Below are 26,511 nucleotides of genomic sequence, written 5' to 3'. Positions count from 1 at the left end.
TAGGATTTCTCTAGCTCTAGACTGGTACGTGATCAAGATGGATTGGCCCAAACCTAGGTTTTCTTGGTCATGGTTTGGTGTGGCTCAATCCAAACTCACACCAAGACCAAGTAAATCCAATCAATCAGCAAGCCCAGCCCAAACTAGGAGATTGTTGCAGCAGTTGCACTACGCGCACAAAGTGCCCTGAATCAAGTGCTTATGCATTTTTTATGTATGGTATATATTTTAAGTGTAATATATAAAAAGAAGAATGCATAAAATATGAACTATTAGGAGTAATATAATATAATATAATATATATATATATATATATTAAGTGTCATAGATAAAAATATATATTCCATGCATAAATAACATGAAATGTTTTTACATTAGCCGAGCCAAAAGCTCAATCCACTGGTAAATGAGCTGAGCCCAAACATGCCATGTTTGGTTTGTTCGGCTCGTTTACCAGCCGTAGACATAGGTATCCAATGCCTTCTAGTTAACATAAGAGTTGTGCAAAGACCACATGCCCTACAAAAGATGATTCTTCTATCAGCTCTTGCTATCTAGGGTAGGGCATATGCTCTTCCTAGCATTCAACAATTCCAAAAGAAGAAGAAGAAGAAATGGTTGTGCCTGTATCAGAATCACCCAAAGAAAGTTGATGCAATTTCTCTATCAATTCCAAAACATGAAGTACAACAAACACACTTTAACAGACCAGGATGACCAAAACGAATTTTTACAGATTTGTGGGTCAAACTACCAGTAATAGTTCCAACACATGGACAGACCCCAGAAATTTAATAAAGAAATAAAAAATGAAAACCCAAAAACGACTGTTACAATTGAGAGCATACATAAGAGACCTGGAAACGCTAGAAGGCACAAGTTAGCTTCAGATTTTCTTCTACTTTGCACAATGTCCCACATGCATATGCAAGAACATGCTGAGGTCTCAAACTTTTGCAGAGTCTGCTGTGCTGTCCATAGATTCGTCTCTGTGCAGTTCCATGTCAGGGGTCTGAGATTCTAACCGGCTCAGATCTACAGAAGCTTCATCAAAAGATCCTTCTCTGTGCAGTTCCGTTGCAGGGCCATGTGATTCTAGTTTGATTGTATATACAGCAGCTTCTTCCATCGCAAGAGACGATGTTGGCCTATGCTTCTTGCTGCAAGTCGATTTGTAGATCCGTGCTATAGCCAGAACTACGTCCCTCATAAATGGTCGCTTCCTTGGCGACGGGTTCATGCATTTGTATGCAACCGTTGCCATGCCATTCAACTCTTCGAGATCATAATCACCGTCAAGTCGAGGATCAACAATTTCCTCCCAGCCACCTTTTCCTTCAGTATTTAACGCAGCCTGTGCATGGAAAAATCATCATAAAGAAATTGTACAAACAGTTGATTAAGACTATCGTCAGCGATTACAAACCCAACTAATTGAACCACAAAGGAATTGCAAGAATCTCCAGGATGCTTCTGACAGAAGAAATGAAGAATTAAAGTAAAATATAAGATAACTAAATAATGCAACTAGGACGAGTGATTTTTCCAAATAGCATGCGGAATTTGTTGCATCAGAATCTCCATACATGGTGATGGAGTGGCTCATTCTTCATTCTGAAGTGTATTTTTTCAGAAACTTGGCATCAAATCAATTGATTGAAGTCGACTACGCCTGAAGCAAACAAATTCCAATGTATACAAAGTTCTATAATTAAATGGTCCTCAAACAGAATGGAAGTTAGGTTTGCCAAGGTCAATCTGAGAGGCCAACTGACGATTATGAGATGACAAAATTAAACTTTGGCTTCAAATGTAAATTAGACAATTTAAGTTTTAAATGAGCGCCACACATGAGATGACATTAAAAAAAATGCAATGAAGATGAAAGCAGCATTACAAGGTCTACTAATTCGAGGAGGCCTTGTTTGGGGGTTTTGCCTGTGATCAATTCAAAGAGCAACACTCCAAAACTGTAAACATTACTCTTCTTGGTGAAGGACCTTGTTGATATGTAATCAGGGTCAAGATACCCAAAAGTTCCCCGGATATTAGAGCCACGTTGACTGGCCACTTCCTCCCTTGAAAGCCCGAAATCAGCCACCTGGTCAGGAGTGCAAAGTTAATATGTCAAGACTACTTAAACAAATGAAAAATCAAATCTCCACAATCCAAATTTTAAACCGATTCACAAGCTGTAGGCATAGGCAGTAAGGAAGATCACTAAGGAATGAATAGAGGATGAAGTAGAAGCAAAATCCTCTAACGCAGGAATATTTGGTAGTCCCTGGAGATCAAGATTGTTTTACTGCTGCATGATACTTGTAAAAAAGAAAAAGAATTCAATAAAAATGAAAATATGATGTTTGTAATAGTTCCTGAGAAATTCAGTTATTTTATTTTTTTCTTTTGACGTTTGTTCTATTTAGTCTAGAAATTTTTTATGTTTACATTTGTATTATTTATTTTAAGAAATCCCCAAGAATTTCTCAATAAAAACCATTTAAATTCTCCTAAAATGACCAATGCTATCAACAGGCATAAGTGACCAAGCAATAGTAGATCATTTTGCATATAAACAGTGAGTTTGATAAGATTGAAATGATCCTTAGCTACGTCCCAGTTTAGGGGCCAACTTGAAATCTACAACAATCTTGATCTTTGTCAAACATTTACAATGTCAATCCACAAGATCAATAAAGAGTACAAAATGAGAGTCCATTAGGATTAGGAGAAGCTTCGTACTCTGGCTCTCATGGACCCATCCAAAAGTATGTTAGCAGACTTTATATCTCGATGCAGAATTGGAGGAACAGCCTGTACAAAAATGAAAGAAATAAAGAAACAAATAAACTTAAAACCCTGATATGAATTCAATCACTGATAAAGGCACATGCTCACCCCATCATGAAGATACTCCAAACCCCTTGCAACATCCTGTGCTATGAGTACTCTCACATCCCAGTTCAAGGGTTTGTGTTTTTCATCTGCATGTGCAACAGTAGCCAGAAAGTAGAGTTTGTAAGGAAATAGGCGGAAGTGTAACCCAAGAATACACAAGCATTTCACAAAGTCCAATAATGGACAAGCACTAAGGCAACCAAATAAGAAGTCCACGAAGGGACAACATAAAAGCCTAAAAAAGCTACACAAGCATGAAAAATATAATGGAATATTTATTGAGATGAGCCTTAAAAAAGGCTTACAAATACAACGGGGAATGACCCCTATTTATACAACAAAAAAAAGCAAAAGGGAGAGCCATCGGGGGCTCCCCATAGAGACGTTGGGGTCCCAACGACTTTATGTGGGACCCCCAATGCGTGTTAAAAAAAAAGGATTAAAAAAGGAAAATTATAAAAAAATAAAAAAGATAAAATAACTTAATTAATAAATAGTTGTTTCTATAAACAACTATGTAAAAAGAAAAAAAAATACCCCTATCAGGTATTACAAATGAATTATATATATATATATATATATATATATATATATATATATATATATATATATATATATATTTAACACTACCCCTCAAACTTGACAGGGAAAGTTATCCCGAAAGTTTGGAAAAACAAATCGAATCATGGAAAGAAGTCCAAGTCTTCAAGGAAAATCTTCATCTTTATGGCATCTCAGAAAATTCTTGCAAATATAAGTCTTCAAAATGCCTTTATTGGTGATCATCCCCAAGCACCTTCATTGGTTATCTCCATGATGTATTGAAGGTATCACATCTTGAAAATCCTGCATAGAAAGAACAAACCAAAAGAAGACTCCAAGTACACAAGAAAAATATTCTAACCCAAGAGTTGCAAAACAATACATTGTAAAGCAAGAATAAAATGATTTGAACAAAATAGTAACAATTTTTCGAATCATTAGATTTTAAGGACAAGAGGAGCATCCCTCAAAGATCATAATCAACTTATTTTTCAAGAAATCATAACATTGGTTATAAGTAGATTTGATTATTTAAATATCATGATTCACTAAGAAGAGATAAACAATTATGCATAAAAAATATCTTAAATGAAATGGTGGTCTTCCAAAAAACATACGAATCTCTCAAAAGAGTGTCCATTAGAGACACTTCAAACAAAACCCATAAAAGGGTATAAATGAAAGAACACCAAATGAAATAATAAATCTTTATTTATAACCAAAATGCTTAAGAAGCATTGATCATGAAATTTTTTTATTATTTAAAGAGCATATGATTCATCAAAAAGAGATAAAACAATGATGCATAAAAAATATTCTACGCATTTCAATCAATCATCATGTGAAAATGTCGTCAAAAGAATCAAGCTCAAATACAACTTGATAAACTTACTATATTCTTTAAAAAAAGGTATGTGCATAAAGGCACAAGAGATTGCTCACAAAGGAGCGAACATGCACAAATGCATAAAAAGTTCTTTATTGAAAGAGAGTAAGCACTACAAAAGATTTAGAAAGAGCTAATTAACTTCATGCATACAATTGTGTGAAACTATACATGCATCATACAATTAAAAGCATTCTTAATAACTATTTGTATCAATAAAAATGCATATAACAAGCATGAATTTAATATAATGCATCAAGTTCCTTTAATTATGAACCAATCGTCCCTATCATAACAATACACAAGTGTTGATGTAAGGAAGATACTTTCGAAACCCTCAAGGGGTACACAAAAGACTCATAATATAAAGAATAATATTATCATGAGTATTCGAAAGAACTTTATCTATAAACATCTTCCATAGAAACTAGTAAAAGTTTAGAAATTTCAGAGAGATTTTAAAAATCTTATATAATAAAGAAAATTTGATATTTGCAAATCAACACCAATTTGTGAAAAATTACACTCACAAATATCAAGAGCAAACTTTAATAATACAATGCAAGATGCTGTTTTACCAATCATTTCTCATAGAAGAGAAGAAGGGTTTAGACAATTTTTCAAATTAAAACATTGGTTTAACTATCATAAGCAATCACTTCATGATCCTCTAAACCTCAAATATTAAGTGTATCAACGACTAGACCAAGAGCATAAACAATATGCCACTAAAGAGCCAAAGACACACATGAAGGTGTGTAAAAACACCTCTTGTCTATATATAATGACACTTGAAACGAGTGTATCAACGACTAGAACAAGAACATAATGCCAACGAAGGGCAAAAAATCACACATGAAGTTGTAAATAAATATCTCTAGTCTACATATAATGACACAAAAAATCAAGTGTATCAACAACTAGAACAAGAGTATAAAACCAACAATAGGCTAAAAATGACACACGAAGGTGTGAATAAACATTTCTTGTCTACATATAATAACATTTAGATAAGAGGCATAAAAAGGAAAAGACGACTGAGGTAAAAAGGCTTGTAATAGAAATACTAATATAATTTAAAAAATATCAATTTATACCACATTTCGAAACACCATAGTTTCAAAAATTAGATATCCATCACAGATACATAATTAAAAACATCCAAAATAAAAACAATGGCAAAAAACAAATGAGTGATTCAATACACTCGCAATCAGAGATCACATAACTGTTAGTTAGAGTCAAACTACAAGTTAGACAATCTAGAATGACATAAAACGAGGTGCACACAATACACCCCAACAAACATCTCTTATTCAACAATAATAAGGCCAAGAAGATGGATGGATGCATCATATAAAAGTCTCTGATGGACAACACAAATCTCATAAGAAGGCAATAAATACTCACGGAAATCATTTTCCAAATAGGTGAGTTCATAAAAGGAACTGATATGAAAAGACGATTTCAAATCGAAAAAACCAATAACAGTAGATGACCAATCTTAGAAAAACTGCAATCATATTCATAGCAATATGTCTCATGACAATATTTTGAATAAACAAGAATCATGCTTAACATAATCAATTCTTAAAGATAAAGTCATAAATTCACCGATCAAGGAATGATGCACTAGAGCATGTTACATACAAAAGATTTAATAACTTTTTTAAAGAGAAGACAAGGGCATATTGTCTTTGTTAAAAAGGAAAAATGAAATATATTTTCAGTTTGGGTAGCAGTACGTAATTAGTGGAAAATAGATGGAGTACTTTTGTAACTTATTATTAACTAATTCCTTTAAGAAGGGATTAGGGCCTAATGCTTAAAACACGATTTTTCTTCCTCTCTCTCTCTCTCTCTCTCTCTCTCTCTCTCTCTCTCTCTCTCTCTCTCTCTCTCTCTCTCTCTCTCTCTCTTTGTTTTTTCCAAAAACCCCAGCCGACTTCAACAGTCTTAAAAAGAAGTCTTTTAAAAACAAAAGTCTACTATAAGACAAACAAAACATCTAATATCAAGGAAATAATATATATAAAGTTTTTAGGAGAACAGTTTACAATCCCAAAAGTAAGCATAATTACTACCAATCATGCAAATAATCTAATAACTCATAGTTATATAGAAGCTATAAAATTATACCAAACATTATAATGCAATCTATTTTGTGTGACTATGACACATTTTTAGAGAAAAAACGAGTTAACATTATAAATTATATTCAAAGCATCGAATGCAAGATTTATTTTCTATATAAAAGTCGAATAGAGATGAACACAAATATCGAAGATCATTCTCAAGGATAATCAATCAAGAATGTTTTTCAAAGAATTAGTTTTGCATAACGAGGAAAATATCTTAAAGTTAATCACTGCAATGAGATATGCGAAAATACAAATTACAAAGGATAACACAAGAGGATTCAATAAAGAACCAAATATCACAAGCACATAAAGTGCAAAATACACAAAAACCCACTAAGGGTTAAATGCCAAAAAGCAAAAGAAGAACATTATTGAAGAAAAAAAGTGAGAGAATCGTTGACATCATATGAATATGCAAAAATATCCACAATATTACCAAAGAGTTAAGGAAAAACATGATGACATAAGATATACATCATACAAGTTTCTAAAATTTTCATAAAATTCATATAATATACCTAAAAATCATATTTTAACATATGCCTAGAACTATCAATTTCGATAAAAAAACAAATGCATACAACAAAGGAATTAGCCATATGAAAAGCACAATATTTAAGATTTTTAAAGGAAAATCATCTATTCTTATAAAATATAATTTTTATGACGATATGCAAAATTAAAACAAATATTTTATGAAAATATGCTTACGTACGATTTTTAACAATTACTTTTTTTTAAACCTATTTAACAAAAGGCTACTATTTAAAATAGAGATACACATACGTAAATGAGATACATAAAGACACATTAAGAAGATATGAAATACATACCCGATAAGAACCTTTCTTGAATCCAAGCTACACAATTTTGAGTGACACGTTTTTTGAGACAACCATCGCAACACACGATCTATTTTCCTAGAGACCAAGCTCTAATACCATGTAAGGAAATAGGCGAAAGTGTAACCCATGAATGTGCAAGCATTCACAAAGTCCACACTAAGGCAACCAAACAAGAAGTCTACAAAGAGACAACATAAAAGCCTAAAAAGGCTTAACAAGCATGAAAAATATAATGGAATATTTATTGAGATGAACCTTGAAAAAGGCTTACAAATACAAGGAGGAATGACCCCTATTTATACAAAAAAAAGAGCAAAAGGGAGAGCCATTGGGGGCTCCTCATAGGTCTTGGGAGCCCCCAACGGTCACATTTGTGACCGTTGGGGGTCCCAACGACTCTATGTAGGACCCCCAATGCGTGTTCAAAAAAAGGGATTAAAAAGAAAAATTACAAAAAAATAAAAAAGATAAAATAGCCTAATTAATAAATAGTTGTTTCTATAAACAAAAATGTAAAAAAACAAAAATACCCCTATCGGGTATTACAAATGAATTACATATTTATATATAGAGAGACATGTATCTCTCTCTCTCTCTATATATATATATATGTATGTATATATATAGATATGTATATATATTTTTAACAGAGTTATCATCGAGGAGTAAATGTGTCATCATGACAATGAGGTGACATTTTAAAATCACCCAGCAATTTACTTAAATGTGTCATTGGCTCAAAAGTTCTTAGAACACCCTATAGAAGGAAAAAAGTGATCTTGCTGTTATCTTATTCACTGAGGATCACTGGGATTGTTTGCCAAGTGTTCAAAAGGGCCTTCTCAAATTAATGTTCCATATTGTGCAGGTACCCAAATGCTACAATCAGAATTAAGACAACAATATATGAACTGATGATGAAAGACAAATAAAAGGGGAAATGTAAATTAAGATGAAAAAAATGGCATCCAGTGTCTGAACTAGATCATGGTGTTCCAACATTCATAGAATGGACTAATCCACAAGGACACAAAAGAACTGGAATCAAGTATCCTGGTTCACAAAACAATGGCAAATAATGGTGAAAAGACAAACCTGCAAGAGTTCATGCAAACTCAACTTAAAACCAATATGTAAGTTTGCTGTATGATGGAAAGGCTGTAAAATCGCAGCATTCTGCTTTCAGAAGTTCAGTCCTCAGAGAGAGAGAGAGAGAGAGAGATTTCATAATGAGATGATTGAGACCAGAGAGAAGTTCTACAGGTAGATTTCATGATGAGACCAGATTTCTCATAATTCTACATCTACAGGTGGATAGATCTACTCACCATACAGATGAGAAGCAAGACTGCCGTTACTCATGTAGACATATACAAGCATGTTCTGGCCCTTCTCAGTACAATATCCCACCAAATTTACAAGGTTTCTATGATGCAACCTCCCAAGGAGCCGAACCTGCCAATAGAAGGTTCAATGACTTTTCATACCAAACCTTTGTACTCATGTAATGAACAAGAGTAAATAAGAACAAGATTAAGGAAAAAGAGATAAATGTGTGCTTAACTCATTAAGATCATCTCCCAAGACTATTTACCTTGTAAGTAGTTGGAACTAAATCCTAAAGAATTTTGCATAACAATGCAATAAATCAAAGAAATAAAAACAGTAAAAATTCATATTTCTCATATGATCCCTTTATATAAATATCTTCATATTTTCTGAAAGAATTTTCCACACAAAAAAGAAATCCGGAAAATATTTTGATATTTCAAATATCACCTAATCGAGTATATTCCAACATTATCACAACAATAACATGACACTATTTTGATACTTCAATCTGATGAAATACTTTCATGCTATTAAATTCCTAGGAATTGAATTTGTTGTGTAGAGAAGAATGGGTAAATAAATAAGGGCCAGGTATGGCTGCAGTATCTTAACAGATGAATCCAAGGTCTGAGACCCAAAGTAACTATTCCCCAGCTTGGCTATCAAAAAATAGGGCACCACACAACGAACTCATGCACAAAAACTGGCATTTAGGAGAGACTAGTAAACTTGAATAGTTGAATCACACATTCTGCATAAAGATCCACAAAAGGGAGGATAGGGCGCCATAAATTGGCGAACATGCAGATGTTTGAACAATGACATTGAAACATCATGACAGACACATTACAGTTATTGCTAAAAATTGTGAGACTCAAATTCAGAAACTTTTAACCATCTTACCTCTGTCAGGAACTCCTTTTCCCCCTGCTTGGAATTTTCTGCAACTTTAACAGCAACTGTTTCACCTGTTGGCATTTGTGCTTTGTAAACAGGACCAAAAGCCCCCTGTCCTATTAACATTGTGAAATTATCAGTGAATTTCTGAAGATCCCTGTAAATATGTTACCCAGAGAGGATCAATTAAAGAAATGAAATGAACAATTAAAATATATGAAAAGTTCCTAATAGAAAGAATATCTAAATGGATGCATGAATAGAATCAAATGCATAGTTCCAAGTGCTTGTGCACTAGATAATGCAAATACATAAAAAATAATAAATTAAACTCTTATAGTTTTTAGATGTAAGTCAGCTATATAACTTGTTTTTGAGGTAAAGTAAGTTATACAACAATAGTAGTTTGAGTGTGTACTTGTAAGAATATTTAGGTATTCCAGACATCGAAGCTATACTCTTTCTTCTAGGTCCATCAAACCAAAAGGACAAGACATTTGCGTCTGAATGTTTTGGTGAATCCTGACTGATGGTTGAATCAGACAATACTGTACTGGCATCCAGGCCATTGCCACGAATCGGGATGTTGGAAGTCCTTCGTGAAATGCTGCTACCAATTTTTGCATGTCTCTTGCGAAAGCGAATACAAACGAAAGCAAACACAGCCAAAAACACTCCAATTATAACTCCTATGGAGATCCCAATTATCAATCCCCATGATGCACCTTTCATCTCTATGCATGAGAAGTACTCTGGTTATATCTTCTACTCCATATAAATTCCTGCAGACAAAAACCATCATGAGTCAAGAACCTGAAGCATTAAGACCATACACAAACGAAACCATTTAAAACTTAAATAATATCTTTATGTCGCAAACAGTTAAGAGAAGGTTAAAATTTAAACAATAAACGCGCATTTACAGGGAAAATACAAGGTGAAAGTTAACCAACAAATGTTTTTTCTTGATCACAGTTCCACAAGTTGGTGATCCTGCTTTCTTCTAGTTTAGAATCAACGGGAGATAATCCTTGGATGATAGTTTATAATCAGATAAGTGGTAACATGCAGTATTGAAGCTTTAACTTGAGTCAGATACTAATGTGGTGGCAACAAAACCAGGAAAGGAAAAGCTTTATCTCTGGCAAGAAGTCAAATATTAGAAATGATAGGCAAGATATAAAAGAGAAAGAACCCAGTTACCGTAACACAAGCTCAAGGTGATGGAACCACAACCTCCAAAAGACAAACTAAAATTAAAAGATTCCACACCACATAAGCATATATGGTTTCTCCAATCCCAGCAATTAATGCAACTCATTCTGGCCCTGAAAATTTTCATAAGTTTTTCCCCATACATTGGCATGTTGTTTTTGACATTTCTCCACTTGTTTTTGTAGATTTGTGTTTTTTCATTTTCATAGTATTTTTTAAAATTTAGAACAGTTCAGACAGGTACAAGTTCTTAAATCCCAGCAACCAAACATTCAAATGCAAATTAAGCCGGCTAATATAATTCAATTGCCCTTAGTCCACCAACAGACATCAAGAATGATTTGCAAGTGAACCTCCAAGGTTTCAAAAGGATCATTTAGAATTGACATGGATGATGATGAACACCTCATGAAGATATAAATATTATACTTTCGCCACAAACACCAGCATTCCTAATGTAAGGCCTCCCAGTCCAATGCCAGATGATGTCAAAGATTTAGAAGACACCTGATATGTCAGGTTGTTCATGAAGCTTCCGGACATTTTTATGACTTAATCAGTTACTAGTAAAGATAAGGGTGCTAGCACAGTCTCATAAGTCATAATTAACCCTTGAGTTTCAGGACACTGCGCGGGTGAAAATAAGTCACACTAGACAAATAGACACAAAACTCTGAGCATTGTAGTGGTCTAAAGCTGAAAGATGGTCAATCAGAAGAGTCCGACTAGTAGAAGGTTTCAAGCATATAAGTCCAACACAACAAAATTTCAAACAACCAGCAAAAAATCAAGTGCTAGCCCTGAGTAGCTCCTGAATGCCAATAGAGGAAACCAAGTTTGAATCCCTTCAGCTATGCCTGAAGTAAACAGTTTCTTCAACATAATGATGGCGATGCCGGGAGCTCATGACGGACAGAGTTAGAGCGCACAGCAAGACTATGCTGATCGTAACTTGATCAACACCCAAAGGTCCTTCGTCAGCCAAAACACCGGTCAACAGGTTGTCGCAGCAACCTGTCAGTGCACGGCTTGATGGAGACCGACCAGGGGTTCCGCATCAACTTAGCTCCAACATGGGCCCAGCCAAGACGGGCGTCACTCATAGCACATGGTAGCGAGAACAAAACGGCTGAACCTCAACCCTCGGTTTATCAATGCTCTCTCTCTTAGGCATCTCTCACACAGAAAACACGCACCAAAGAAGAGGATTCCAAAAAAATTGAGATTTCAGTAAACTCACTCTACTTTAGAATGTTACATGAGTTGGTTTAAATAGAAGAAGAGACATAAAGGCGTGAGCCTCATAAAAAACCTATTTAAAAAACCCTACCTACTTCCAACTTGACTCTTCCCTAAGACCACCCAACTAACTTTTAAGACCACCCAAGTACTTGCTTTAAAACCCACCTCAAGAGTCTCCCTTATTCAATGTCTACCCTAACTAAAACCTTCCCAACCGCATGCTTTTAAACCTATTTCAAGAAGCTTCCAACGTCTACTTTGACTACCTAAGACTTACCCAACTAATTGTATTAACTAGCAACTAACATAGTAAATAGCTAACCATAATCAAACAAATACTCAATTAAAATACTTAAATAATCCTAATCTAAGCAAATACAAAACATCACTTCATTCTAGAAAATTAATTTTTCAGAATTTACATTATTTCAAAATTTGAAATAACTATGTTGCCACTGGTCATGAGACGCTCCAAGGTCCGATTTGATCCACAACGACAACCAGCTGACCCGATTTTGCCAAATATCTGATACAGCGAAAACTCACTGCATCACATAAAGATTGGAGTTAAGAGCAACCATTAACATGCATGTATTGACAAAACTTCAATAAAAAATACCAAGTCCAATAGATGAGTGTCACAATTAATTCTCTAGTGGTTTTCTGTTGAGTGAGGCTCACAGTCAAGCACACTGATGCTTCACCTCGAGCAAGTCCTTAACAACAGAACAAGTGTTTAATGACCAATAGTTCATTGTATGAGATGAAGGTCTTGTAGATGGTAACAATGTCTTGCTTATCTGAGCCATCAAATGATTATGACAAAGCCACACAAGCACCATCTTGGGCAAGCTTTGCTAGATTTTGTTAAAAATATATATACATATGTATATATATATATATATAATTCATTTGTAATACCCGATAGGGGTATTTTTGTCTTTTTACATAGTTGTTTATAGAAACAACTATTTATTTTTTAGGTTATTTTACCTTTTCCATTTTTTTGTATTTTTTTTCTCCCTTTTTGGAACACGCGTTGGGGGTCCCACATAGAGTCGTTGGGGGCTCCCAACGTTTCTATAGGGAGCCCCCAATGGCTCGCCCTTTTTGCTCCCTTTTGTTGTATAAATAGGGGTCATTCCCCCTTGTATTGGTATGCCTTTGAAGGCCCATTCCAATAAATATTTCATTATTTTTCATGTTTGTGTAGCCTTTTTAGGCTTTCATATTGCCCCTTTATGGACTTCTCGTTTGAATGCCATAGTGCTTGTCCATTATTAGACTTTGTGAATGCTTGAGCATTCTTAGGTTACACTTCCGCCTATTTTCTTACATGGTATCAGAGCGAGGTCTCTAGAAGAATAGCTCGTGTGTTGCGTAATCATGGTGGTTGCCTCGAAAAGTGTGTCACTCAAGGTTTGGATTCAAAGAAAGAAGTTATCCGGTATGTATCACATACTTTTTAAAAGGTGTCTCGTGTATTATTTATCTCATGCATGAGAAAACACTTATTTTCTTGATCATTATATATATATATACATATATGGATACTTTTCTTGCTAAATATGTTAAAAATGAATAGGTTTTTTAAAGTAATTGTTAAATCTCGTACATAAGCATATTTCCATAAAATATTGGTTTTAATTTTACATATCATCATAAAAAAATTTATATTTTATAAGAATAGATGATTTTCCTTTAAAAATCTTAAATATTGTGCTTTTCATATGGTTAATTCCTTTGTTGTATGCATTTGATTTTTATCGAAATTGATAGTTCTAGGCATATGTTAAAATCTATGTCACATGGGTGTGGGTGCGGGTGCGGGGATGCGACACTTCCAAAAAACCCGGGTGCGGGGATGCGCCAATATATATATATATATATATATGACTTATAACCAGTTTTTTTTGCTGGTGTGTTTGTTTGAAGACTTGTTACCCACATTCTGCTTATTGTATACTTTGGCGCAACGGGACAAAATTGATGAACTGAAAGGATTGGCAATCTGATTGACCCAGCCTGCTGCATTCTGCTGACTGTCATGATTCAATCATGTCTGAAACTCCCTGGTCTTCACACAAAAAAATATAAGCGAAAGGTTTGATGTGGTTTGTTGGAGAGAGAGTCTTCACGAGGCCTACAGCTCCACTGCCACTGCCACGCCACTGCCTAGGGTTCTTCAAATTTCATTTTATATACAGTTGCACACAGATCTTCAGTCTGGACTCTGGATGACAGCTAAAAGAAATTTATTGGATTTGACATGTGGAAAAGAGAGGTCTACACCATGCTACGACTAGAGCACCCATCTCGTCAGGAGAAAAGTGAATACTAATAGCCACAAAAGCTACCACCACCATTATCATTTATTATGGAGAGAGAAAATCCTTGACGAAGAAAGATCTGGATGGTTGAAGGATAAAGACTTCAAAAGGCTCTTGAATTTTGGTTTTAATTTTTGAGGAAGATGGATCATCATTTCCAAGTTAACAGTATGTTTTCCAACGCGGTGAATTCATTGTTTGGAGGCAGGAATAGCATGGGATGCCAACAAAGTTCGTCAGATGTTGTGGACACAAGTGCCCCCTTTATAAAACAAGAGCAGCAGCAAGCAAGCAAGCATCGGTTGTTCCATCCTTTCATTCTCTCATCACTACCTGCAGAGATCCAGCAAGGGGTGGGGAGAGGTGAAGAATCTGGAAGTCCTCGTCAGGGAATAGGCAACTTTAAAGAGACCGAAGCTATCAAGGCCAAAATCAAAATCAAAATCCAGCAAGAGGCGGGTCCCGCTGCACGGTCAGCTGTCAGCAGAATTTTTTTTTTAAATTCCACACCCCATTTCACAGGGCAAAATTTAAAAAAAAAAATCAAAAAATTGGACTAAAATGACCCTGGGTGCGGTCAACGCACCCAAGGTCGGGTTGACCGCACCCGGTGCCGCACGCGCACCCGCATCGCGTCACGTCGACGTGGGTGCGACACCTGTCTGGCTGAATCCCTGTGACATAGGTTAAAATATGATTTTTAGGAATATTATATGAATTTTATGAAAATTTTAGAAACTTATATGATGTACATCTTATGCCATCATGTTTTCCTTAACTCTTTGGTAATATCGTGGGTATTTTTGCATACTCATGTGATTTCAACGTTTCTCTCACTTTTTCCCTTCAATAATATTATTCTTTTGTTTTTTGGCATTTAACCGTTAGTAGGTTTTTGTCTATTTTGCACTTTATATGCTTGTGATATTTGGTTTTTTATTGAATCTTCTTGTGTTATCCCTTGTAATTTGTATTTTTGTATATCTCATTACAATGGTTAACTTTAAGATGTTTTCCTCATTATGCAAAACTAATTCCTTGAAAAACATTCTCGATTGATTATGCTTGAGAATGATCTTCGATATTTCTGCTCATCTCTATTCGACCTTTATATAGAAAATAAATCTTGCATTGGATGCTTTGAATACATTTTATAATGTTAACTCATTTTTCTCTAAAAATGTGTCATAATCACACAAAATATATTGCATTATGAATAATGATTGGTATAATTTCATAGCTTCTATATAACTATGAATTATTAGATCATTTGCATGATTGGTAGTAATTATGCTTACTTTTGAGATTATAAAAAGTTCTCCTAAAAACTTTATATGCATTTTTTCATTAAATATTACATGTTTTGTTTGTCTCATAGTAGACTTTTGTTTTTTAAAAGACTTCTTTTTAAGACAATATGTCCTTGTCTTCTCTTTAAAAATTATTAAATCTTTTATATGTAACGAGCCTTAGTGCATCTATTACTTGATCGGTGAATTTATGACTTCATCTTGAAGAATTGATTATGTTAAGCATGATTCTTGTTTATTCAAAAGGTTGTCATGAGATGTATTGTTATGCATATAATTGCACTTTTTCTAAGATTGGTCTTCTACCATTATTGGTTTTTTCGATTTGAAATTATTTTTTCATATCGGTTCCTTTTATGAACTAACCTATTTGGAAAATGATTTCCGTGAGTATTTATTGCCTTCTTATGACATTTGCGTTGTCTATCACAAACTTTTATATGTTGCATCAATCTTCTTGGCCTTATTATTGTTGAATCGGAGATGTTTGTTGAGGTGAGTTGGTTTTATGTCATTTTAGATTGTCAACTTGTAGTTTGACTTTAACTGACAGTTATGAGATCTCTGATTGTGAGTGTGTTATATCACTCCTTTGTTCTTTGGCCATTGACTTTATTATGGATGCTTTTAATTATGTATATCTGTGATGACTATCTATTTTTTGAAACCATAGTGTTTCGAAATGTGTTCTAAATTGATATTTTTTAAATTGCATTAGTGTTTTCATTACAAGCCTTCTTACCTCGGGTGTCTTCTCTTTTTTATGCCTCTTATCTAAGTCTCATTATATGTAAACAAGAGATGTTTATTCACATCTTCGTGTGTGGTTTTTAGTCCATTGTTGGTTTTGTACTCTTGCTCTAGTAGCTGATACACTTATTTTAAGTGTCATTATATGTAGACAAGAGATGTTGATTCACACCTTCGTGTGTGTTTTTAGCCCATTGTTGGCTTTGTACTCTTGCTCTAGTAATTGACACACTTGATTTTAAGTGTCACTATATGTAAACAAGAGACATTTGTTCATACTTTTGTGTGTGATATTTAGCCCTTTGTTGGCTTTGTGCTCTTGTTCTAGTCATTGATACACTCGTTTCAAGTGTCATTATGTAGACAAGAGGTTTTTACACACCTTCGTGTTCGTGTGTGTTTTTTGCCCTTTAGTGGCATATTGTTTATGTTCTTGGTTTAGCCGTTGATACACTTGATATTTGAGGTTTGGAAGACTAGGAGGTGATTGTTTGTGATGGTTAAACCGATGCTCTAATTTACTTATTCAAATGTTTGAGAATTTTTTCAAAATTGTCAAACTCATCTTCTCTTCTATGAGAAATGATTGATTGAAATCATTCCATGCATCTTGTATTGCATTATTAAAGTTTGCAAAATACAATTTCTTGATATTATGGGATTTTTTTAATTTGTCACCTTTCGCAAATTGGTTTGGCTTGCTTATTATATCATTCCCTTTGTCATGTAGGATCTTTTAAAATTCTTTAATGAATCTTTTAAAATTCTTTACTACTTATTCCTTGTATGGAAAAATATTTATCGATAAAATTCATGTATTTGTATTTCATTGATAAATATATATATATATATGTATATTTGGTCCTCTATACTTAAAATCACTCTAGAATGGGTGAATGAATTATGCTTTTAATTGATTATTGTGTCCACATTGTAGTATGCATAAATTTAATTAACTCATCTTTGATAAAAGTTGTTATTTTTTCATTTGTTGTTTCATGTGCATGATTCACATAATTGCATGCATAAAGTTCATTAGCTCTTTCTAAAGATTTTGAGTTCTCTAAATAAAGATTTTATATTATTTTTATGCCTTTGTGCATTTGTGATCTATTGAATGTGTTGTGCCTTTATGCACACTTGTTCCAAGTGTTCTTCTTGTGCCTTTGTGCACTTAGCCTCTTTGTGATTCTTGTGGGTTAACCAAGTCATCTTTGGACTTGATTTTATTGAAGATGTTTTCACATTAAAGTCATTTTTCGAACTTGATGTTTTTTTAGTCTTGAAGACATTTTCACATGGTGCATATTCAATGCTTCTTAAGCATTTTTGTCATAAATAAATATTTACTTATTTTTATTGTGCTCTTCCACTTATACCCTTTTATGGGTTTTGTTTGAAGTGTCTTTACTAGACATTCTTTTGAGAGATTTGTATGTTTTTTTGGAAGACCATCATTTCATTTAAGATAATTTTTATGCATAATTGTTTATCTCTTCTTAATGAATCATATGTCCTTTAAATAATCAAATCTTCTTATGAAAAATAAGTTGATTATAATTTAATTCCATCTTCGAGGGATACTCCTCTTGTCTTTCTTAATATTTAATGATTCAAAAAGTGGTTACTATTTTGTTCAAACCATTTTATTCTTGCTTTACAATATATTGTTTTGCAACTCTTGGGCTAGAATATTGTTCTTTGTATTCATGTCTATATATATAAATATGTAATTCATTTGTAATACTTGATAGGAGTATTTTTGTCTTTTTACATAATTGTTTATAGAAACAACTATTTATTTTTTAGGTTATTTTACCTTTTTCATTTTTTTGTATTTTTTCTTTTTTCTCCCTTTTTGGAACACGCATTGGGAGTCCCACATAGAGTCGTTGGGACTCCCAACGATCACAAATGTGACCGTTAGGGGCTCCCAACGTTTCTATGGGGAGCCCCAAATGGCTCTCCCTTTTTGCTCCCTTTTGTTGTATAAATAGGGGTCATTCCCCCTTGTATTGGTATGCCTTTGAAGGCCCATTCCAATAAATATTCCGTTATTTTTCTTGTCTTTGTAGCCTTTTTAGGCTTTCATATTGTCCTTTTGTGGACTTCTTGTTTGAATGCCATAGTGTTTGTCCATTATTGGACTTTCTTGGGTTATACATCCGCCTATTTTCTTACATATTTGCCTCACCTAGGTGGCTTTGTTGACTATGCAAAATTCAAGTGCTTTGTCGTGACCAGAGTTACCAGTCGAGGAAGCGGGAGCGGGAAGCGATACGGGAAGCGGGAGCGGGAAGCGAGGCACTTTCAAAAATTTAGGAAGCGGGGAAGCGTGGGACCACTTAGAAGAAAATTCCGAACCGTCTCGGAAACGACCTAGGAAGCGAACCGGAAGCGAGGGGAAGCGAAAAAAAATGAAAAAAATGGGGAAGCGAGGGGGAAACGTGGGGAAGCGTGGGGGAAGCGCGCTTCCCATTTATGGGAAGCGCGTTTCCCATAAAAGGGGGACGCGCTTCCCATAAAAGGGAAGCGTGCTTCCCAAAAAAGGGGGACGCTTCCCCTCACGCTTCGGAAGCGCGACGTTTCGCGCTTCCGGTAACTCTGGTCGTGACCACCCATTCCCTATAATCTTTCCTACCAACACGTCATTCAAATTTTATGGATTACTCTTCATATGAACCTTCAAGCTATATCATCCATCCCACTATCTAAAGTACAATCACTAGAATTTTAACTGGGAAAGTCATCTTTTGCCTCATCCTTCGTACTCCTTCCATCCCTATCTTTCCAACAAGCTTAACTGGGAAAGTCATCTTTTGCCTCATCCTTCGTACTCCTTCCATCCCTATCTTTCACTTCAATCATTATTAACTCCTTTCCCAATTCACCCACCCTTGATATTCCACCAGTGATATCTTCAGTGTGCTGGCACCATTGATCATATTGACTAATGGACACCAGTTGTTATGATCCTACTTTCAATAAAGGATCTAGATCTAGGCTCTAGAATCCACACGCCCAACCCAACAAGCAAAGAGGGTCGTCCAAGACCAGGTAGGATCCAAACAGCTGACATTACAGTTGAGGTGGCTCTTTCATAGGGAGACGAGAAGCTTGAGTGCTTGACACATATCACCATAAGGAGTAAGCTGAGTTACCAGGTGGGCCCCATGAGGGGTGTGAATTGAGAAGTTCCTCTCTTATAGAGAGCCTATCCAATTAGATTAGTTAGTTGTTATTTTCTTTAAGGTATTTTAATCTTGTTTCTTGGTAGGTAGGGAGTTATGGTTAGTGTAAGTCTCTCTCTTATCCAATTTCTTATTTCTTGTTCCCGGTTGGTTTCTTGATTAGTTATATTGGTTATTCATTAGGTCAAGCATCCACTCTATAAAAGAAGGCTGAAAAACACTTTGAGAGATTATTGAATAATATCTATGCCATCTTGGATTTATTTCTCCCTCTCTTTCCCTTACTTTCTCTTCTCTCTCTCCCAAATGTCTCTATCTTTATCTCTCTCTCAGGTGCACGTTTGGCACATCCCTGGCTGATGGTCTAGAATCATCAAAGGGCTCAAGCCCTTCACGAACCCCTCTTATCGTATTGAATTCACCCTTACCCGGAAAATCGTATGGGGACCCTGTCAGCCATGGTTCTACTTATCAACCTCTTCAGACTAATCTCAGTCTAAGTAACATAGACTCTTCTAATAGGGCACCGCACCCGCATCACACCTGCACCCAGGAGGGTGCGACACTTGGACACAACTTCCTTTGTGTTAAGTGAAGTGAACCACGCTGAAGTCCATTTCTATCCAAAAGTAGATTCAGTTAACCCTAATCAAGTCCACTTTTATCTATAATATATATTTAAATACATAAATGCACACACATACATGTAATGTTAACTTAAAACTGTTAAAAATTATATATATATATATACACCCTCCACCCACTCACCCACCCAAGTTTTTTTAAAGTGCCGCATTTGCACCCACACCTATGTGACATAGATCCCAAGTATTTTATGTTCCTAGACCTTTTACTTTATCCTTGATCCTAACTGCAACCTTAACCAAGCCCTTATTCCTTTTTAGAATCCTGAAACCTATGTCACACGGACTCGGCTAAGGAGGTGCCGCACCCGAGTCGACACGCCCCGACACGGGTGCGGCTTCGGACTCGGACCAGACTCGGTCAATGCCGAGTCGGACTCGGTCAACAAGTCTAGGCCGAGTCCGTCCACATTTTGGACTCGATCAACTTTGACCGAGTCCAAAAATGTCCCTAAAAAACCATTTTTTTATATTTTTTATTTAAAAAAATATATATAAAAAGAGTGACTGTTGCAGTCACAGACTGTGACTGTGCTGCAGTCACAGACTGTGCACAGTCTGTGCAGTGTGCACAGTGCACAGTCTATGCAGTGTGCACAGTGCACAGTCTGTGACTGTGTGACTGTGCACAGTCACAGTGTTGTGGACTGTGCACAGTCACAGACTCTGACTGTGCTGTGGCATTTTAAAAATAAAATAAAATTATATATATATATATATATATATATTTTTTTTTTTTGCCGAGTCCCCGTGTCCAAAAAATTTAAAATTGTGCCGCACCCGTGTCGCACCCGCACCCATGTGACATAGCCTGAAACCCAAAATTATACCATGCCGACCCGACAGAACACATTGTTTAGCCTCTTTGACCCCACCAACCCATCCAACAAGTCAGCAAGACTTACTAAACCCCAACACCTATAGCAGACCCTATTCCTCGCCGCTAGATGACCTTAGGACCCTTGTGTTCAGTCCCTTCAGATATGGACCGAACTCCCTTCCCGAATCGCTTACCAAGCATAGATTTGACCTACCTGATTTTGTTGTTCTGGACCTATAGCTTCTCGTATCTCCTAAATTGTCACCATTAGAGGCTTCAGACCCTTACCACACCATGTCAATCAGGGCACAACACCCCAGACACGTCAGCCACAAGTCCAAAGGGCCCGTAACCACATGCATGATCCTCCCGCCTTCGTCGAATTCCAACTAGAATACCCGTTTGTTGCCAACCTAGGGATCCCCTTGTTAAATTATGTAATCAATCTCATGTAACCCAATATATATTTTATATATATAAGGTAATATATATACATATATTATATATATGTATATGTATCTACTTATTATATATGTAGAATATATATTTTTCTATTGTTAGTCGTAGGGGTAGTTTAGTTTTTTTACACATTCATTTTTCGAATATGTTTGTAATTTCTTTTCTTTTTCTTTTATTTTATTTTTCTCTTGTTTCTTTTTTGTAAAAGGTGGTGTACACCTTGGAGGGGCCCACCATCTAGTCGTTGGGCCCCTTCCAACGGTCACATTTATGACCGTTGGAGGGGCTCCAACGATTAGAAGTGGAGCCCCTCCAAGGCATCCACTACTCTATAAAAAGGGGTATTCCCCTCCTTGTTTTTTCATGGCTTTGAGTCAAAGTCCAAGTTCCTAATAAAGTTTGATTATTTATTTTTATGTTTTTTGTGCATTTGTGAGAGTTTGTGAATTTGTGCTTTTATGCACAAAGTGTTCTAAGTGTTCTTATTGTGCATGTGTGCCATTCTTTATCAAGAATATTGAAGTCTTGATCGTAGTATCTTGTTGAAGATACTTTCACATGGTATCAGAGCCTCGTTTGAAGAAAGAGGGTCGTGTGTTTCTTCATTTTTGAGTACCTCAAAAAATGTACCTTCAAGATATTGAATTTTGGAGTGGATCATCTACTTCGGGCAATATTTTAGAAGCCGCCTTTATCAAGAAAGACTTGAAAAGCCCCTGAGGTACGTATTGTTTTTCATCATCTCTCCTCTCTAATGGGTGAAAAGACTCTCATTTTTCTCTTGGTTTCAAACTCAATGGATCCAACTATCATGTTTGGGTCGGAAACGTGGAAGCTCACATCAAATAAAAAGGGCCTTGGAGCTATGTCCAAGGCTCGATTCCCAAACCGGAACCCAAGATAACCTTGCTAGAGAAATGAGAGATAAAAATTCGTGAAGATGATGAAAGAACAAAGGCTCTTGAAGAATATACGAAAAAGCATGAAGAATGAGAAATGAAGAATTTTAAAATCCTCTCTTGGATTTTTTCATTCGTAGAAACGAGAATTAATGCAAATATCATCAAGTTCAAGAAGGCTTCTCAAGCATGGGAATATCTTGAGAAGATGTACACCTCTAGGGACTTGTCCCATAAGTACTATCTCCAAAAAAAGGTGCTAACACTTCAACAAGGGAAGATGACTATAAGAGAGTACTTTGTCAAGCTCTCTTCTATTTGAGACGAGCTTGCTATGCTTGAACCTAAGTGGAGTGGAGAAAGCTTCACCATAAACAATTGGAAGAAGATAGATTTTTTAATTTTTTGAATGGGCTTATGCCCGAATTTGAACAAATCCAGTCTTCCCTTTTATCCGCCTTCACTTCCCCCTCTCTTGAAGATGTAATTACTAAACTTAGTGGGGAAGAGACTGGGATGGGTATAAGCAAGAACAACCCAAGTGTTCTAGCTACACCTTCCAACAATGAAGAAAATGAAGGTGTTAATGTCATCTCAAGACCGGGGAGCAACTTAAGGACCTACAAGCCTCCTCACTTCAAGAATTAAAACTCAAGTGGTCAAGAAACAAAGAGGGACTATAGCAAGCTTACATGCCACTTTTGTAAAGAGTCGGGGCACATTAAACCTATTTGCCCAAAATGGAAGAAATTACTTGCAATGGCTATGACATCTCAACCGGAGAAACGACCATCATCATCAAATGGGTCTCTTTCTCTTCAACAAATCGTAGAAGCTTTACAACCTCTTCTCAAGGGAGGCATTTCTGGAGCCGCTATGTTTACACCCTCACCTCCCGGTAAGACATCTTGGCTCTTAGATGTCATGACGACTACTACCATAGAAATTGTATAGATCCATCAGTTGCTAGAAGACATGGGGATCACAATAGAAGGGCTCATGTAACCCAATATATATTTTATATATATAAGGTAATACATATACATATATTATATATATGTATATGTATCTACTTATTATAACAACAACAACAACAACTACGCCTTCATCCCAAAACAATTGGGGTCGGCGATATGTATATGTATCTACTTATTATATATATAAAATATATATTTTTCTATTGTTAGCCATAGAGGTAGTTTAGTCTTTTTACACATTCATTTTTCGAATATGTTTGTAATTTCTTTTCTTTTTCTTTTCTTTTTCTTTTATTTTATTTTTCTCTTCTTTTTTTATAAAATGTGGTGTACACCTTGGAGGGGCCCACCATCTAGTCGTTGGGCCCCTTCCAACGGTCACATTTGTGACCGTTGGAGGGGCTCCAACGGCTAGAAGTGGAGCCCCTCCAAGGCATCCACTCCTCTATAAAAAGGGGTATTCCCCTCCTTGTTTTCTCATGGCTTTGGGTCAAAGCCTAAGTTCCTAATAAAGTTTGATTATTTATTTTTATGCTTTTTGTGCATTTGTGACAGTTTGTGAAATTGTGCTTTTATGCACAAGTGTTCTAAGTGTTCTTCTTGTGCATGTGTGCCATTTTTTATCAAGAATATTAAAGTCTTGATCATAGTATCTTGTTGAAGACACTTTCACACCCTTTAGGTCCAAGTTCTGAACCTTCAAAACCAGATCTTGGGGAGGGTGCAACACCAGCTGAGTAACCCTAGGATTTCTTCACATGAGGAGTACCTAGTCTTAGTGGGCATCTGCTCACCTTTCTTTATGGTCCAGCTTCTTAAAAGGACAGTTAGCACAATAAGACAGCAATGCTATGCACTGAAAAGATGATATGCACGCATCCAAAATTGACGAAGTCCTTCATGAGCTTTTCACTAGTGTTTGGCCCCTGCTGTTATTCAAGTAGATACTAGCTTTCTCCTGCTCCCAGAACAAGCCCAAGATGTATGAGAGAAAGGGTAACAACAAGCCATTTTTTTTCAAGTGAGCATGTGTTATTGATCCCTAGAGCTAACTTATTCAGGTAAGCAGTTAGGTGGATCTGAGGAACTTGCCTGGGCTTGGCGAAAAAGAGTTGTTATGAACGTCACAAGCAATTTTTGGGAAAGACTGATGGGTTGAATATTCATATATGATCATCCGACAACAAGAAATGGTTATGAAAAACTTAGTGATGGTATCAGAAGAGGGTTGGTTTGGAAGTTCACCATTATAGCACACAAAAATGGACAATAATACCAACATGAAATTATTTTAGCCAAAAGACTACCATCTCAGTCTCCATCAGGATCATTTATATGAAGTATGTTTCTTGTGTAGGATGGCATGAAGTCCCTGTTTTTTGTTTCATCTGCGATTCATTAGACCAGGAAGCACACCACATCACCACCAACTGGACCTTGTTGTGATTGCAAATCTTGTTTTATGTGGAAAGAACTCATAGAGAACTGCTAAATCCCACCTTGCAAGCTAAAAATAAGAAAGGCCTCACATAATTTATATAAAACCAAACACAAACCAAAAGAGAAACAATTCCACATAATTTCAGTAAGTGCAAAGAATGTGGCATTCATTCCTCAGGAGATTACCATCCTTATGGCTCCATTAAGGTACAAAGAATCATTACATTTGCCAAAACAAAAACTTGATATAAGCTTCAACCTCATTCTCCAATAAACCAAAACAAGTTAGTTGAAACAGAGTAGAGCCAATATGGACAAGTGGTTGAAACAGAGAGAAGAAGAAAAGATCTTGTAACGATTAACCAACTAATGATCCATAGTAAGAATTACAAACATCACAAACAGAAGATTCGATCCACCTTGCTCTCAATCTTCAAATTTTTGATAGCTCTAGAGGAAAAAGGGAGGAGATAGGCCTAAGCTGGAAAAGAAATTCTCACTATTTCAGCCGAAGTTCGTCATTAGACTACTGAAACCCCAAAACCACACCAATCGGTCAAAAATATGAAATGAAACCACATTCAACTAAAAATTACCAAATTTTACGATAATCACTACACAGGTCAAGCTAAAAACTAAAAAATATCGTCAAACCGAAACATGAATCCTTTTTTTTTTTTTGCTAACTCGACAAAGAACCTATCAGAAAGAGAGACGTTTAATTTGGAAAAGAAATTTTCATTATCTGAGCCGAAGTTCATTATCAGTCTACTAAAACTCTAAAACCACATACATGCACAAAAACTAACAAAATCAGACCAAATTAAAAGAACACCAAGTTTCACGGTAAACACTCCAGCGGTGAAGGGAAAAAGCAAAATGCATGAAGTCAGACCCGAAAACTGAATTCTGACTTTTTTTCTATAACCCGATAGAATAGAAAATCGTTCAAAAAACACACTTTTGCAAAGAAATGCTAACTATTTCAGTGCATCATCAGTCCATCGCAACTCCAAAATCACACAAATTTACACAAAATAACAAAAAGCATACCAAATTCAACCAGTGAATCACTAGATTTCTCGATAATCACTTCAGAAAAACAAGCTAAACGACAAAAAGATGTATATATCAAGTCAAACCCAAATCCGGCGAGCTGAATCCACCGAAACAAAGTAAAAAAACAGATCTGTATAAAAAAAGAACTCAAAAACTCTAAAAAAACCCACAATAAGAAGAAAAAGAAGAAGCGAGATGATGACTCCGTTAGGAATCTCAGAATCTTACCCGAAAAGGCGCCGGAGAGCGTGCTGCGTGAGTTACAGAGAAGGGCGTGAGAGCGGCGGAAGATCCGACGGAATGAACTCTAGAAGGAGACGTCGTTTTCTCAGAGAGAGAGAGAGAATGGTCGCTTACGCAGGAGAAGCAAATTTTTAATTTCCTTTAAAGAGAAAAAGAAAAAAAGAAAAGAAATCCACGCCGTTCGGATTATATTTTAATATTTTAATTAACGCGGAGCGGCGGTAATGCTTTACCCGGGAAATGGAGATGAGGCCCGCATAAGTACGAAAATGCCCCGATCAATTTACATAACAACTGGACCGCCCTCCAACAGCATCTCTTATCTGGATTTTATCGCAAGGAAATCTCGCGATCAATTAAAAAAAGGACATCTTTCCCAGTAGAAAACCG

At 35.8% G+C, this 26,511-nt stretch overlaps 1 protein-coding gene and 1 long non-coding RNA gene across 3 annotated transcripts; both read right to left on the bottom strand.

Moving 5' to 3' along the window:
- Positions 1 to 635: 635 nt before the first annotated feature.
- On the bottom strand, positions 636 to 26,237 carry LOC149834726 (calcium/calmodulin-regulated receptor-like kinase 1). 2 transcript variants are annotated; one of them, XM_090010279.1, is made up of 8 exons: positions 26,107 to 26,237; positions 9,961 to 10,324; positions 9,549 to 9,699; positions 8,642 to 8,768; positions 2,899 to 2,984; positions 2,743 to 2,814; positions 1,898 to 2,101; positions 636 to 1,354 (listed from the first exon to the last, which is right to left on the bottom strand). In XM_090010279.1, the coding sequence occupies exons 2-8, from the start codon at positions 10,272 to 10,274 to the stop codon at positions 947 to 949; spliced, it is 1,362 nt and encodes a 453-aa protein (XP_089866405.1). In that variant the 5' UTR covers positions 10,275 to 10,324; positions 26,107 to 26,237; the 3' UTR covers positions 636 to 946. The 2 variants fall into 2 exon arrangements, with proteins under 2 accessions (XP_089866405.1, XP_089866404.1); XM_090010278.1 differs by lacking the exon at positions 26,107 to 26,237 and having other exon boundaries at positions 9,549 to 9,658; positions 9,961 to 10,086.
- Positions 19,645 to 21,158, bottom strand: LOC149834727 (uncharacterized). Its single transcript, XR_016432562.1, has 2 exons — positions 21,043 to 21,158; positions 19,645 to 20,496 (listed from the first exon to the last, which is right to left on the bottom strand). It is a non-coding gene; the product is annotated as an uncharacterized LOC149834727 (long non-coding RNA).
- Positions 26,238 to 26,511: the final 274 nt, after the last annotated feature.

Source organism: Nuphar pumila, chromosome 6 (genome assembly GCF_984573655.1).
Source record: "Nuphar pumila chromosome 6, dmNupPumi1.hap1.1, whole genome shotgun sequence".
NCBI lineage: Eukaryota > Viridiplantae > Streptophyta > Magnoliopsida > Nymphaeales > Nymphaeaceae > Nuphar > Nuphar pumila.
This window is presented reverse-complemented; position numbering and strand designations above follow the sequence as displayed.

Coding starts and splice junctions, on each gene's coding strand:
- LOC149834726 (XM_090010279.1), bottom strand. CDS start 10,274: ATGAAAGGTGCATCATGGGGATTGATAATTGGGATCTCCATAGGAGTT. Junction 9,700..9,960: donor ATACCTAAATATTCTTACAA/GTACACACTCAA, acceptor ACATATTTACAG/GGATCTTCAGAAATTCACTG. Junction 8,769..9,548: donor AAAAGGAGTTCCTGACAGAG/GTAAGATGGTTA, acceptor TTCTATTGGCAG/GTTCGGCTCCTTGGGAGGTT.